The sequence below is a fragment of the Schistocerca cancellata genome, chromosome 3 (assembly GCF_023864275.1).
Source record: "Schistocerca cancellata isolate TAMUIC-IGC-003103 chromosome 3, iqSchCanc2.1, whole genome shotgun sequence".
In the NCBI taxonomy this organism is placed as follows: domain Eukaryota; kingdom Metazoa; phylum Arthropoda; class Insecta; order Orthoptera; family Acrididae; genus Schistocerca; species Schistocerca cancellata.
This window is the reverse complement of record NC_064628.1, coordinates 578407616-578420567: the sequence shown is the minus strand read 5'-3', so window position 1 is coordinate 578420567 and position 12952 is coordinate 578407616. Positions and strand designations below refer to the sequence as shown.

Sequence of the window (12952 nt, the reverse complement as noted above, 5' to 3'; positions counted from 1 at the left end):
GTCGCTAGCAAAGTCGTCGTACAACTGGGGCCGAGTGCTAGTACGTCTCTCTAGACCTGCCGTGTGGTGGCGCTCGGTCTGCAATTACTGACAGTGGCGACACGCGGGTCCGACATGTACTAATGGACCGCGGCCGATTTAAAGCTACCACCTAGCAAGTGTGGTGTCTGGCGGTGACACCACAGTTTCCACTTTTTGGAGCAACTAGTATTACCTACTCTAACAAAGCAAGACACAAATTCGCGACTTGCTCTTTATTCTGCCGAGAAATTACTCAATAGAATAACATAAATTGGTGAAAGTGTGTGAACTGCGTGAAAAATATCGCCATGAAATAGGTATACAAATCATGAATACAATTTGAAAAGCTGCAACTGTTCAGTATGTTACGGCAGAGTATGATTTTCAGATTCACTTGTATTTATAAAGAACGTTGCCGGATCTGAAGTCAGATGAGTCACCATCGATGATATAGTGTTACATGTTGAGTTCTGTGTAGGGCTAGGCAATGTTGTGTTAGAAATGGAAGAAGTTCATTACGACGGGAGAATCCTAACGCCTGCTTCGGATTGTATCAGCAGCAATGTGAAACAGCTCAGCACAGCGTGGTGCGTGGACATAGCGTCGAGCGTTGTGCGGTGTCGCATGTGGCGGCCAAACGCCGGAATGTATCACGTATTTCCTCGAGACTGGAAAGTGGTACGGCTCTCCTTGCAGCGTTAAAAACAATTTAGACATGTTATCTATATTTGTCATGCAGCAATATATGCAGTAACATGCACCAACTGTAACCTGGCCAGCGACTGCTCGAACATTTTCCACTACAAACTTCTCAAAATATGAACGGTGCTGTATTTTACTTATAAGTATCACATTAAATATGGTCAATAACGGAATGAAAACCAGTTCATTATCAGGTTGTGATGTGTGGCTGTAAGACGCGCAAAAATATTTGTTTTCCGAATAGTTTCCTTAAAATCGAATAAGAAAGACTGCGTAGCGGAGAACAGGCCCGAAACCAAAAACAGTGGTTTTTGTTTTTTTAAGCAAAAAGTAAAAGCTTTACAGGGAAACCAACTACAGAGACGGACGAAGCTTTGCATCATGTACATAAAACAATTTTTTTAAGGCAAACTGGATGACTTGAAATTTCAACCCCAGCGTATCGTACGGTTCGAGTTGCGTGGATAAAGCAGCACCCAGTATTTTTCCGGGCGGGACGATAGAAACACATGTGTGAACCAAATAATTCGCTTCCAGTATTTTCTATACGCTCTTCAAATGCGGGTGCTTCTGCATCGTATCACGTATCACATGTTATATTGCCGGCCGGTGTGGCCGTGCGGTTCTAGGCGCTTCAGTCTGGAACCGTGTGACCGCTAAGGTCGCAGGTTCTAATCCTGCCACGGTCATGGATGTGTGTGATGTCCTTAAGTTAGTTAGGTTTAATTAGTTCTAAGTTCTAGGCGACTGATGACCTCAGAAGTTAAGTCGCATAGTGCTCAGAACCATTTGAACCATTTTTGAACATGTTATATTGCCTCAGTGTAAACCGCGCCTCAGTTTTTTTTAAACGGTTACGATTATTTTTTCGTGCTAGCTGCGTAACACTCGTGGAAGTAGAGGAAATGAATTTGAACAAAGTAGATTTGTGTTTGATATATTGTCTCAAGTAGACAGCTTGAAAGTTATACGCTACACACAATTCATTCTTTCGTATCGAAACCAGGTCTCTTTTAATCACTGAGATAAATTTCTATAGTTTCCTTACAAGACTAAGTACCTATTATAACTTTAGGGATTTACCTGTCGCCAACGAAGAAAAGCAGAACAGCAAAAGCGATGGAAATGAAGTGACTGACAGAATATATGGTGTTAGGGTACATTTCTCTTTCGCATACCCAGTCTTCCTGGGAGGAGGCAGTTGCTGAAAACCAAGTGTCGTCATATTCCCAACCGTACATACATGGTGTTGTTTCGTTCTCTTGGTTTGGTACCTTCATCTCGCAACTGCTGTACACTTCTCCCTTCCTAAAACATAAAATAACTGTAACAGTTCTCGGAAAAGGTAAATGATTTATTTTAAGTTTAAATGTATGTTAGAAAGAATTGTACTTCTTCTGCACTGCAGGAACTGTATGATAGACATTCCAGTTATTTTCTCACTACAAAAAGCATAGCATAATACCAATAATACCAGCTAATGTTTGGAAAAAGTCTCAATGAAGATGCAAACGTAGTGGAACTGAATGATGGATGGCCCATAAATTAGTGATAGATCTTTTGTTAAAATGTCCGTTGAGCGTCCTTAAAGTCAAGTAATCTTGTTAAAATGTTAGAGTACAGACAGTTTCAGTACGAAAATGCCGTTAAAAGAAATAATGAGGGGTAATAGTAATTCTCAAACAATAAATGGGGCAAAACTTGGCGCTAATAGGAATGTAGCGTCTGGAGAAATAAGCTGATGACTTGCATACAGCTTGTAGTGGAATTCGCCAGATTCAGTAACATTCTCACAACTGCTAGTATAAATGCTAGCCTATATATTATGCAGTACATAATTAATTAGTACTAGTGGGCTATCTACTCCAATGTGATTTACCATAGTGACACTTGTACTGCTTGACGATAGCTGATGTCACTTAAGAAACAAAGCATAGTAATGTCGTTAGCAGAGGTTAGCGATTTTACCTGTCATGTTCCAAACATAAATCTCAAACGCAGTAAGAACCGACATATCTGGAAAATTTCTCCTGGAAGATAACAGCTACAGATGACACTATGGCCCTAAGTAACAGCTGATGCACTTTTATTTTATTTAGTAAATGTTGTGTAGTGAATTAATCTCTCTCTCTTTCATTCCCTACCTCCCTCCCTCCTTCCCTCCCAAACCCCACCCCCACCCATTCTTTCTGTTTGTGTGTTTGTTTGTGTGTGTGTGTGTGTGTGTGTGTGAGAGAGAGAGAGAGAGAGAGAGAGAGAGAGAGAGAGAGAGATGTTTGGTCAAAGTTCAATCAGCTTTTTGAAACAGTAAGTGTTTCAGATGGGCTACTTAAATTACAGTTTTTATTGATTAATGTTTTGAATATAGTTACTACTTGTATGCTGTTTAGCCCCGCACGAAAGTGATAGGTGAACAATAGACGGCATGGACATGCAGAGAGCGTACACAAGTAGAGGTCGTGTTGTAACTGGTTGGAAGAAGGGAGTGACGGTGATCCTGCACAATTCATTCAGCTACTACGAATCCCCTTAGAATGATAATTAGGTCTATTCAGTTCAAAAACCTCTGTTCGAAGATTATGATCAACTCATTCTAATAAAACTCTGCTACTGATCATGGTTAATGCGTCTTTCTTCGAGTGGATTGGTTAGATAGACAACACTTTGATTTGGATCCCAACAATGAGGCAACTGAGCTACTACAGTCACTACTGGTAACCACTGCGTCATTCAAGTACTGCCATACAATGGTGGGTGCAGTCAGGTCTAACAACAGGCGGTTATCTGCCCAAATTACTCATAACGGAGGGCAGAGAATTAAGCACTTTCTACAAAACTGACCACTTAAATTTTGACGAACGTTTTGAACATTGTGCTGTTGAAATGAAGCAGCCTAATCTAAAAGACCAACATAATTAATGTACCATTTACTTAATGACTACGGCTGAGTTTCTGAACAGACTTGAAAGTGGAATCTTGAAAGTGTCAAGTACTTCCATCAATTCAGAAGTTAAGTGGGGATATTATGTGGTCATTTTAATATGCAATTTGGAAATAGTTCGTGCACATATTAATATAAAAAATCTCCTAGCAGACGTCAGTTTTCAAAATTTAACTGCGGATCCAACAAGAAAAATGTAAAATTCCAGAAGCTAAATAGATGCAGCATTCCTAGGCCCAGAATTTGCCCAATATGTGAGTGTCCTGACTGTCCACCAGGGCATCTTCTTAGACAGTAGTTTACCGAAAACAAAGAAATGTCGTCATTTGCATTCATACACATAAGAAGTGTCAAATATCTTATGAATATTAAAGTGTTTAAAAAACTACATCATAAACCCTGACATAGTGTTTACAAAGAATATAATGTTGAAAAGAAAACCTCAGTATTCTTTGACATGTATCATCCTGTTCATTAAAACGAGTCAAGGTACAACGTTCACGCAGGAAAACTCATGAGTCTGGATCGCAAATGGTGTAAGAGTATCACATAGGACTAAGAATCTCTTTCTATGGGCAAATTATACTTGCAGATAATCCCAGCTATCTGGCCCATTTTATTTCAAATGAACATTCTGGCTTAATTTGTTTACATAATATGACCCAGATCATTGAACAGAAAGCCCAAGATGGTGGCAGCCACGGCACCTTATCACGTAACAAATCACACTCCTCCTTATCAATGATGTCTCCAAGCCATGGTCGTTTCCCTCCACATATCCCACCTTCACCAACCAGTCTCAGTGAAGTATTAAAAATTAAATATCAAGTCAAAAATTCTAGGTGATGGAACGAACCCGAATTGTATCAGTAGGAAATAGAAATCTTCTTCCCTAACGATCTCCTTTCTTGTCAAACAATAAAAGTGAAATACTAATGTGACGCAACCCATCACAATGCACCTTCAATAAATAAATTTAAAGAAATGTTGAAAATGGGGAACCTACCTCAACTGTGCTTCATACACCCACGCAAACTCTGCTTCACTCCAGTGAGTCAAAGTGCAATGGTGTGTAAATATGACACCAATGTGCACTATTTCCGTGATATTTCAGTAACACGGTGTAAAGATACAGAGCATAAATTACCACATCCATCCCCTCTTCTCTCCCCCTTTCACAGCCTAGTGGTTTAACAACAATTAAAATGAAACAACCCATTACAATGTAGCCCCATCTGGGCTGTGCTAAAAAATATCCGAACGACAGAAAGTATGTATTAAAAATACGATACTTTGCTGCATTTCCACATCTATGAGTGAACTATGTGCACACTTAAAAAAGTATCTGTACTGCAAAAATGACGAAAATGTTGTGAACTATATTTTCATTAATGAGTTCAAACAGTAGTTTATGAACTGGCTCACCTGTGGATTTGGTTGATTTCTTCAGAAGCTATGGAATATTGGAAAGAGTATACATCATTCTCCGTATACATAATTACAATACAGCATACATTTTAAAAATGTATCTAAGAAATTCGTAATATGTAATTGTTGAACATCAGTTTTACTTCAAATACTGTTCCACACACTCTAAGAAACGCGTAATTTCATCAACTGCTCATCCATCTGCTGTTGCATACTGTCACCAAAGGGATGTCTACACCAGTAAAGACGTTCAGTATTTTATCAATAGCTAATACTTGGTGCAAGACTCAACAGAGGATTAAATTAATTATTTACCGCTATTATGATGACTGTAAAATGTCACAATATTGTTCCTAAGTCTGGAAAACTCTATCAACAATGCTAAAAGGTACCAAGTTTTCCTCAGATTGGTGTAAAAATGACTGCAAATTCTAAAGTAGATACAACAAAGCGTTTTTAATGCATAAACACAAGTGGTCTGCTAAAGAGGTAGGTAAACTTCTTTATGAAATGTGAGAATGAGTATAAAATAAACACTCCATAAACAACTGAAAGCCATTGTTTGCTCTTGGAATGTAATATGAGAGCTGAGTTGTCCTGAACATACTACTGGACATACATGGAAGGATCATGGACAGAAACCCAGAGAAACATAAATAAATAAGTTTATTCGATAATAAATTATCAGCAAATAATGGTCAGAATAATTCACAAAGAATTTCAAATGACAGTGACACTGACTTGCAGTGGACAGCATAGCCTCCATCCATTGTGGCTGCTGTTTTCAAATAATACCCCAACAATCGTCGAGTAGAGGCAAAATCTAAAACACACATATATTTTTAAAAAAATCACTAAACTTGCACTGACAAATAACCATTGATCATAATTAAAAGGGAATCTGCTTGGCACTTATTTAACCAGTTTTGAGGGGAAAATCGAATTAAATTAAGTAAGTTTAAGAACCAGTAATAAAACTAACACTTAATGAAAGGTTACAACCAGGAGTGTCATACAAAATTTTTAACAGACGGTACAGTTTCCCTTAAATGCACTTTACCTTTAATGCTTGCAACTTATGTAAGCTCAATACAACCAGCTGACAGAGCCTTTAGAAGCTGGCTATGATCTTTCGTAACTTCCTTCAAGCGTTATAACCATTTACATTCCAAATGAATTACATACACTTTAATGGTACTAAAATAAGTAGGCCAGCACAATAAAAAGTTAGACAGTATTTTCCCAAGAAATACATAATGAATTTTAAGTCATTTAACCTTTATACCTAAAACACCCTACAAAGCCTTAGGCCCAGTCAAATTCAGAATTTTCAAATCTGTGGTACACACTTGACGGTCCTCTTGTCTTAAAGCCAGTGAAATTACTTGCATACAAACATCATGAAAGCCATGGACTGAAGTGTTGCTTTGTTCTTCATCAGCAAACATATTTGGGAAGGCTTCCAGTGTAGGTGGTTAATAAGAGTGTGCCTGACAACTCGATCCGGCGTTTCTGATCGCCAATGTACAGCACCTCTATTAACGGACTGCATATAGCACCACCCACTATGGCTGCCACGATTACTCCACTGCAAGGTGCACTACGTTGGCCAAAGAACGACACCATGCATCTGACTGCCAAAGTGGAACTACACAACTCCCACAGGATCTTCCCTCAACTCACAACAATAACAGACTCGGTAATGCATACACTACTCGTCCGGAGTCACATAGGGCACTGCTCGCATTGGGAGCCAAAGAGCTCTTAAATAGGCTGTGTGCTCTCCTTTATTTCGCAGAGCCGCGACTCTATCGCCTCCTAGCGAGGCAGCAGGCTACCTTGGCCTTGAGTGCAGCTCACGATCCTTGACAATCGATCACCAACCAGCTCAAGAGAGAGAATGGAACAGTAGACAGTAAGTATTACAGATGACTGAATAGACTGCTGCAGTCGGTACTATATACCTCTAAAAGTTGTAGTCAAACTACACCACATTCACATGTAAAAGAAGATTTTGGGAAGGAAGGTGTTTTTATGTGTTTGATTTTAGGAAGGCTGAAGCTGTTTTATTGTGATACATCACTGAAGTTCAGTACTACATGCTTTTTTATACATAGTCGCAATATGGTCAAAGATGGCAACAGAGATATAACTCTTCCAGAGATGATAACAGAGTCTATATCGTCAAAATAAACATCTTTCGGTTAAGTTGTGTATCTTTTAGTGTATTGTTTGTAAGATTTCACACATCATGCAAGCACAATGAAACTTCAATTTAAATATTCCTATATCTAAACTGTCTGCATTACTTACCAAAACGCATACAGCTTGCATGTTGGCTTGATGAAGGACTTTAGGTTAAGAAACAATCGTTTAAAAAGAGCAATCACTGAGGTCCTTCAAATTAAATATTTGTGCTCATAAACTGTCTGTATAGCTCATTAAAGTACTTGCACCTTTCTTGCTTATCACAATATGCAAGATGTCTACGAAAATTCGAACAAAATAAAATTGTATTAAATGTAAGACTTCGTACAGTCTTCAAGTGCAGTGGGGCTTCGAATTAAACATTTTTGAGTTTAAATTGTCTCTGTTGCTTAATGAAATACATTCAGATTGATCACTGCCACTGTGTAAACAAATTATAGGCTAATACATGACAGTATTTCGATCTGAGTACCACATATAAAATTCATATAAATATGTAAGAATTAGTCACACATGGGTGCTAGGGCAGATTCAGCTGACAGCTTAAATATACTAATATTACTCTCAAATCTAAACCTCGCAGAAAGTCTGACACTCTTTCTAAGCATAATGTACTTTAAATACTTCCACAAAGAACGGTCTGCATAACTTATTAAAACACATGCAGCTTGGTTGTTGGTACTACTTAAACATGTCATAAATTAATAAATGATGAAAGTTCGTTTCCAGAATATGATTGTCTTGTGATGTCCTTACTGAGCAGCTTGCAGAAAGCTTGCATTCATGACAAAGGAAGTTGGTGCACTAGAATAGGAAGAAGAGCTACACAAATATGTTATGCCTGATCCTGGAAGCATAAACAACATTTTTAACACTAGTGATTTATTTTTCATAATTAACAAACCACCAAAACTTGCATTAACAATCCACTTTATATGTAAAAACTGTTCATTGACATTTAACGTATTACAACAAATATGCTGGAACTGCCTGAAGCAGGATTCTGGCAAACAGCATATGAGGAAAGTGAAGGTGCACTTTTAACGCTAAGAGTGATATATTAGCATGGAAAGAACAGCATTCCCATCTCTCGTTGGTAACAAATTTTACACATGTGAATGTTGTTGAAAGGCCTCAGTCACTTGCTGTTTAGATGACAGAGCTATTGCGTTTAGGTTAAGATATGGTTACAGCTTCCCAAAGATTTGGAGGAGGCTCAATATTACCTGCATCCTTCACTGAAACTGACAAGTCTTTGCTTTGACTTGAAGTATCTACCAAATCATTACCATTCACAAGGTTCACAAATAAACATATGTGAAACCACAGAGCATGATCGACCCATGGATCCTCCATTTGTTCCCAACATTCCAGGTCTCCATCACAATGGCCAGTGTAAAAGAATCCAGCTTCACTGAGTTTGTCTGGACACTGTTCAAAGGCTAACGACCAATCACTATAGGATGATAGTCTCCCATGATATGTGTTCCATTTAGGATGAACTAACCTTATGTAGGTGAAGATGTTTCACATGTCATGCACTGAACTGCACAGTGGTAATAGATCAGGAGATGATAGTTGGCGTATTTACGTTCTAGGTGATATGTCTCCCACGTCACATGCTGAACTGCACAATAGGAAGATAAATGCACATTTAATATTCACTTACAGGTAAGTATTTCAGATAAGTATTTCCCTATAGTCTGACTAATATGACACTCTTGGAGATTGCATCAGTATGGATGTGCAGACCTTAGAAAGTGTAATCATGATGTCAACTTAGCAAGTTGGTGCTTGTTTCAACTTGTACTGACAAACAAGAGCAAGTTGGGGGAATAGTGTATTCCCTCTATAATATGTTATTGCCTGAAAATTTACTGTTGTATGTTAATTGGAGAGGTGTTGATGAAACAGGTATTCACCAGGTAAGTCAGCAGTTTGTGAGGGATGGGATTCCCTGGAAGTTGTTATCTCATGTGCTTCAGCAGGAAGGAATTCACTACTGTAAAACCTATTTCCATCACTTTCCAGAGAGCTGGCTTCCTCTTTCTCATCTTCATTTCCAAGAATGTGAGCTTGAAAGCATGTTTACCCTCACACTATATTCATACAAGCAAGCTGTTAGTGAAGGTATGCTTCATTAAAAATTAATTAGAGTGAACTAGATCAAAACATTAACATTTTTGTATTATCATAAGGAAGCCTAGGGAATTCCAGGAAGACAACCACTGAATCCACATACTGTATCATCAAGAAAGAAAGATATACTACTAGAGTGTCTGGAAAATTCGTGATCGTGAGTGCAGCAAATCTTCTGTGTTTAAGAGGTGTAATGTGAGCTATTTTGTCAATGTTGTTTGGGCGTTGATGGAGTAAGAGTGCTGGTACAGTTCACAATTAATTGCCTCATACTATCGATTACACAGCAAGACAAGTACTAATTTGTATCTCATAGACGTTTATTATGGATTTTAAACACATAGCGTAATAACAGTCACCCTATAGACTGACCACCATTGTCCATTGACCATTATTGATAACTGACCACCATTCTCCACTGATCATCACTGTCCACTGATCATGGTCATCCACTGACCATAAATGTCCATTGATCTTTATTTTCCACTTACATAATTGTCCACTGACCATCGCTGACCACTGACCATCACTGATCAGTGACCATGAATGTGCAGGGATCCTCACTGACCAATGGTATCCACTTTAGTATTTCAGATAAAAATGGACTGCAGAAGATGTGAAATAGGCTAAACAAGCTGTTGATGGAGGTTTGTCTTTGAGAAATGGTGCTCAAACTTTTAAAATACTTCTTAGCACTCTGCAAGATAGATTAAAGAGTGGAAATGAGGTGAATCCAAAGATATCACTTGTTGTTGAATAAAGCCATGTACCTATCATCCTCTAAACTAATCTAATCTATTTTGTGTTTCAGATGGGTACAAAATGGACTGTAGAAGATTTAAAATGATAAAACAAGTTGTTGTTGAAAGTTTGTCGATTGCAAATGTTGCTGAAAATTTTAAAATATCCTTTAGCACACTGAGAATCATTTTGAATGGAAATGGATCAGACTGAATCATAGAAAGGAAATGTGTCAGGTTTTGCTGGAGGAGAAGAAGAGGTGATTCAAGAAGCATGTACTTCCACTTCCCAGCAGACCCGCTTCTCAGAGATTGGGACAACTATTTCGAAAGAAGGCAAAACGTTAAAAACAATGTATTTATGAAACCAGAACGTAGAGGACAAGAGAGCTATTACAATACGGAAAATGATTATCACAATGAAGCAGAAGAAGAATATAATGATTATAATGATGATGATGATGAAGCAGAGGATAATTCTGATGGAAATCTACAGCTGAAAGACTGTCTTCAACAAACTGAAAACAGATATCAACCCAAATGAAGTGATCAAGAGATTAGTTTTATTGGTGGATCAAAAAACATTGGGCAATAATTCACGTGATAATGAAATAATGTCTATTGAAAACGAACATAGAGAATCATCGATCATTGCTTAAAGTTGCTGATGATAAGGTGAAAACCTGAAAAGCTGCATTTGAGAACACAGAGTCATATGTGTACTTGGTAAGATGATAAGTGAAACGTGTAGCCATCACCATAATATGTCATTGCTTACTTCGCTGAATCTTCGTTTTATGTAAGGTCTATAGTAGTGCTCTACATGAATTTATTGTCTGTATATTTTAATAAGTAATCCACACAGTTTAGGCACGAAAAATGTAATTCAGAAGTCCATTGTGCTTGCAAACTGTGGTAGGAATGTCAGAGATCTTTGGACACAAGAGTAATATTGCTGCATTTAAAACTGTAAGATAGACCTTGAATAGTACTGCCAAAGAATTCAGATGAATTTAATGCATGGTACTCAGATCAGAGTACTGCCATTTACTAACCTATAATTTATTTAAAGAGGTCTTGTGTAAGCAAGCTTTGTGCATTTTAATCAGTAATAACGAAGAGATGTAGTGGGGATATTTAACCCTGTCAAACATTAATTTTTGTAGAGAGAGGAAAACTTTTCCTTATGTGGTAATGCTCTTAGGTGATTTTATTAGTGATTTTAGATGGAAGATACATATAAAAATATGTACCCATCTTCAAAGTGTACTTTGTACATTTGACTTCATTGTATTGACTAAAATAACTAATAATCAACAGTAAAATGACCAGTCAATAACTGCCATGCAACATAACAATATTCAGTTACACAGTGGAATGTAGTGAATCAACAACATCCATATATTCTGGTAGTCACAAAATGCAGCACTTTGCTACCCGACTTGTAGGTAGTTTCATAGTGATACTCAACAGTTGGCAGCACTTAAGCATGATGAAAAGGTTGAAAATTTACAAATGTGTATTTCAGCTTTGGGGAAAGAAATGTTCCTGTTACAGCTAAGATACAGTAAAATTCCTTGTACTAGATTGTAGCCAGAGGGTCAGGAAGGATTAATTTAAATCTTCATTTTATTAGCAATAAAATACATTTTTTATCAATGCTTTTTATTTTCGAGACATCGATGTTGTCATTGATTTTGAAGTTGTCCTCTCAAGAGAGCATACAAACAAAACATGTAGTTCTGCAGTTAAGTGATATATTGTAACATAAATCTTTATTCGTTTCAAAAGCTGAAGTGATAAAAACACCTAATATTTTCAGGAAATCCTACAATCTTTGCAAGTGTGGTAGTATTTTTATTATGTGTTGGTGAAATTCATTAAAACTTTTGGAGTGCTATAGTTGCAGTATTTTGTTCAGTCATATGTAATACTTATCCACGATCGCATTTTCTCTACCGATGTAATATCTTTGCTCCTCCTCCGACATTCACAAATAAAAACGTAGGTGATGACGGTACACATCAGATGGAATTCACTTCACATGTTTAGATACTGTTGTAATGTAAGCAGTATACTTTGCTACACTGCTGACACATTTTTGCAAACATTTTAGAAAATTGTATAATTTGAGAATAATCGAAGATGTGAAACATAATTAATTCAAGGCTCTATTGTGTCTGAAACCAAGTGTGGTATTGAGGTCGAACTATGAATATACTGTCTATTGGCAAAGGAAAGAAACTGGAGCTTAAATCAGTAATTAATCACGTTTGGCGTTTTTGAAGTCCTGTTTTTGAAGTCTTTAAAATAAAATTCATCTTCAGTAACTAAATATTGTTATTTCAATAATTACATAGCATAAGTAAGTGTTGGTATTTAACTATTTACGTAAAGCATGTTTTACGCTCGTTCTCACATTACATTCCAAATGCAAACAGTTTATAGAGCGTTTCTTTTATACCCATTCTCACATTTCATAAACAGGTTTACCTACCTCTTAGCAGACCACTCGTTTTGAGGCATTAAAATGACTTGTTGTACCTTAGAGTTTGCAGTCAACTTTTACACCAATCTGAAGTAAACTTCGTTCCATTTAGCGATCTTGATACATTTTTTGCAGACTTAGAAAGAATGTTGAGACATTTTACAGGTATCATAGTTGCGGAAAATAATTAATTTAAGACTCTGTTGAGTCTTATACCAAGTGTTTTTACCAGTGCAGACAGTAAGCAAAAGGACATGACTCAGCAGCTGATTATATTTCACGTTT

General features: G+C 37.3%; 1 protein-coding gene across 3 annotated transcripts in view; it reads right to left on the bottom strand.

Annotated features, from left to right (window-relative positions):
- The window catches only part of LOC126176821 (solute carrier family 22 member 7-like), a 232740-nt gene that overhangs the window by 91119 nt on the left and 128669 nt on the right, over window positions 1-12952 (bottom strand). For all 3 annotated transcript variants that reach the window (XM_049924007.1, XM_049924006.1, XM_049924005.1), the window contains one exon: window positions 1807-2027. In XM_049924007.1, the coding sequence (XP_049779964.1) occupies window positions 1807-2027 (221 nt within the window). The remainder of the gene's footprint in view (window positions 1-1806; window positions 2028-12952) is intronic.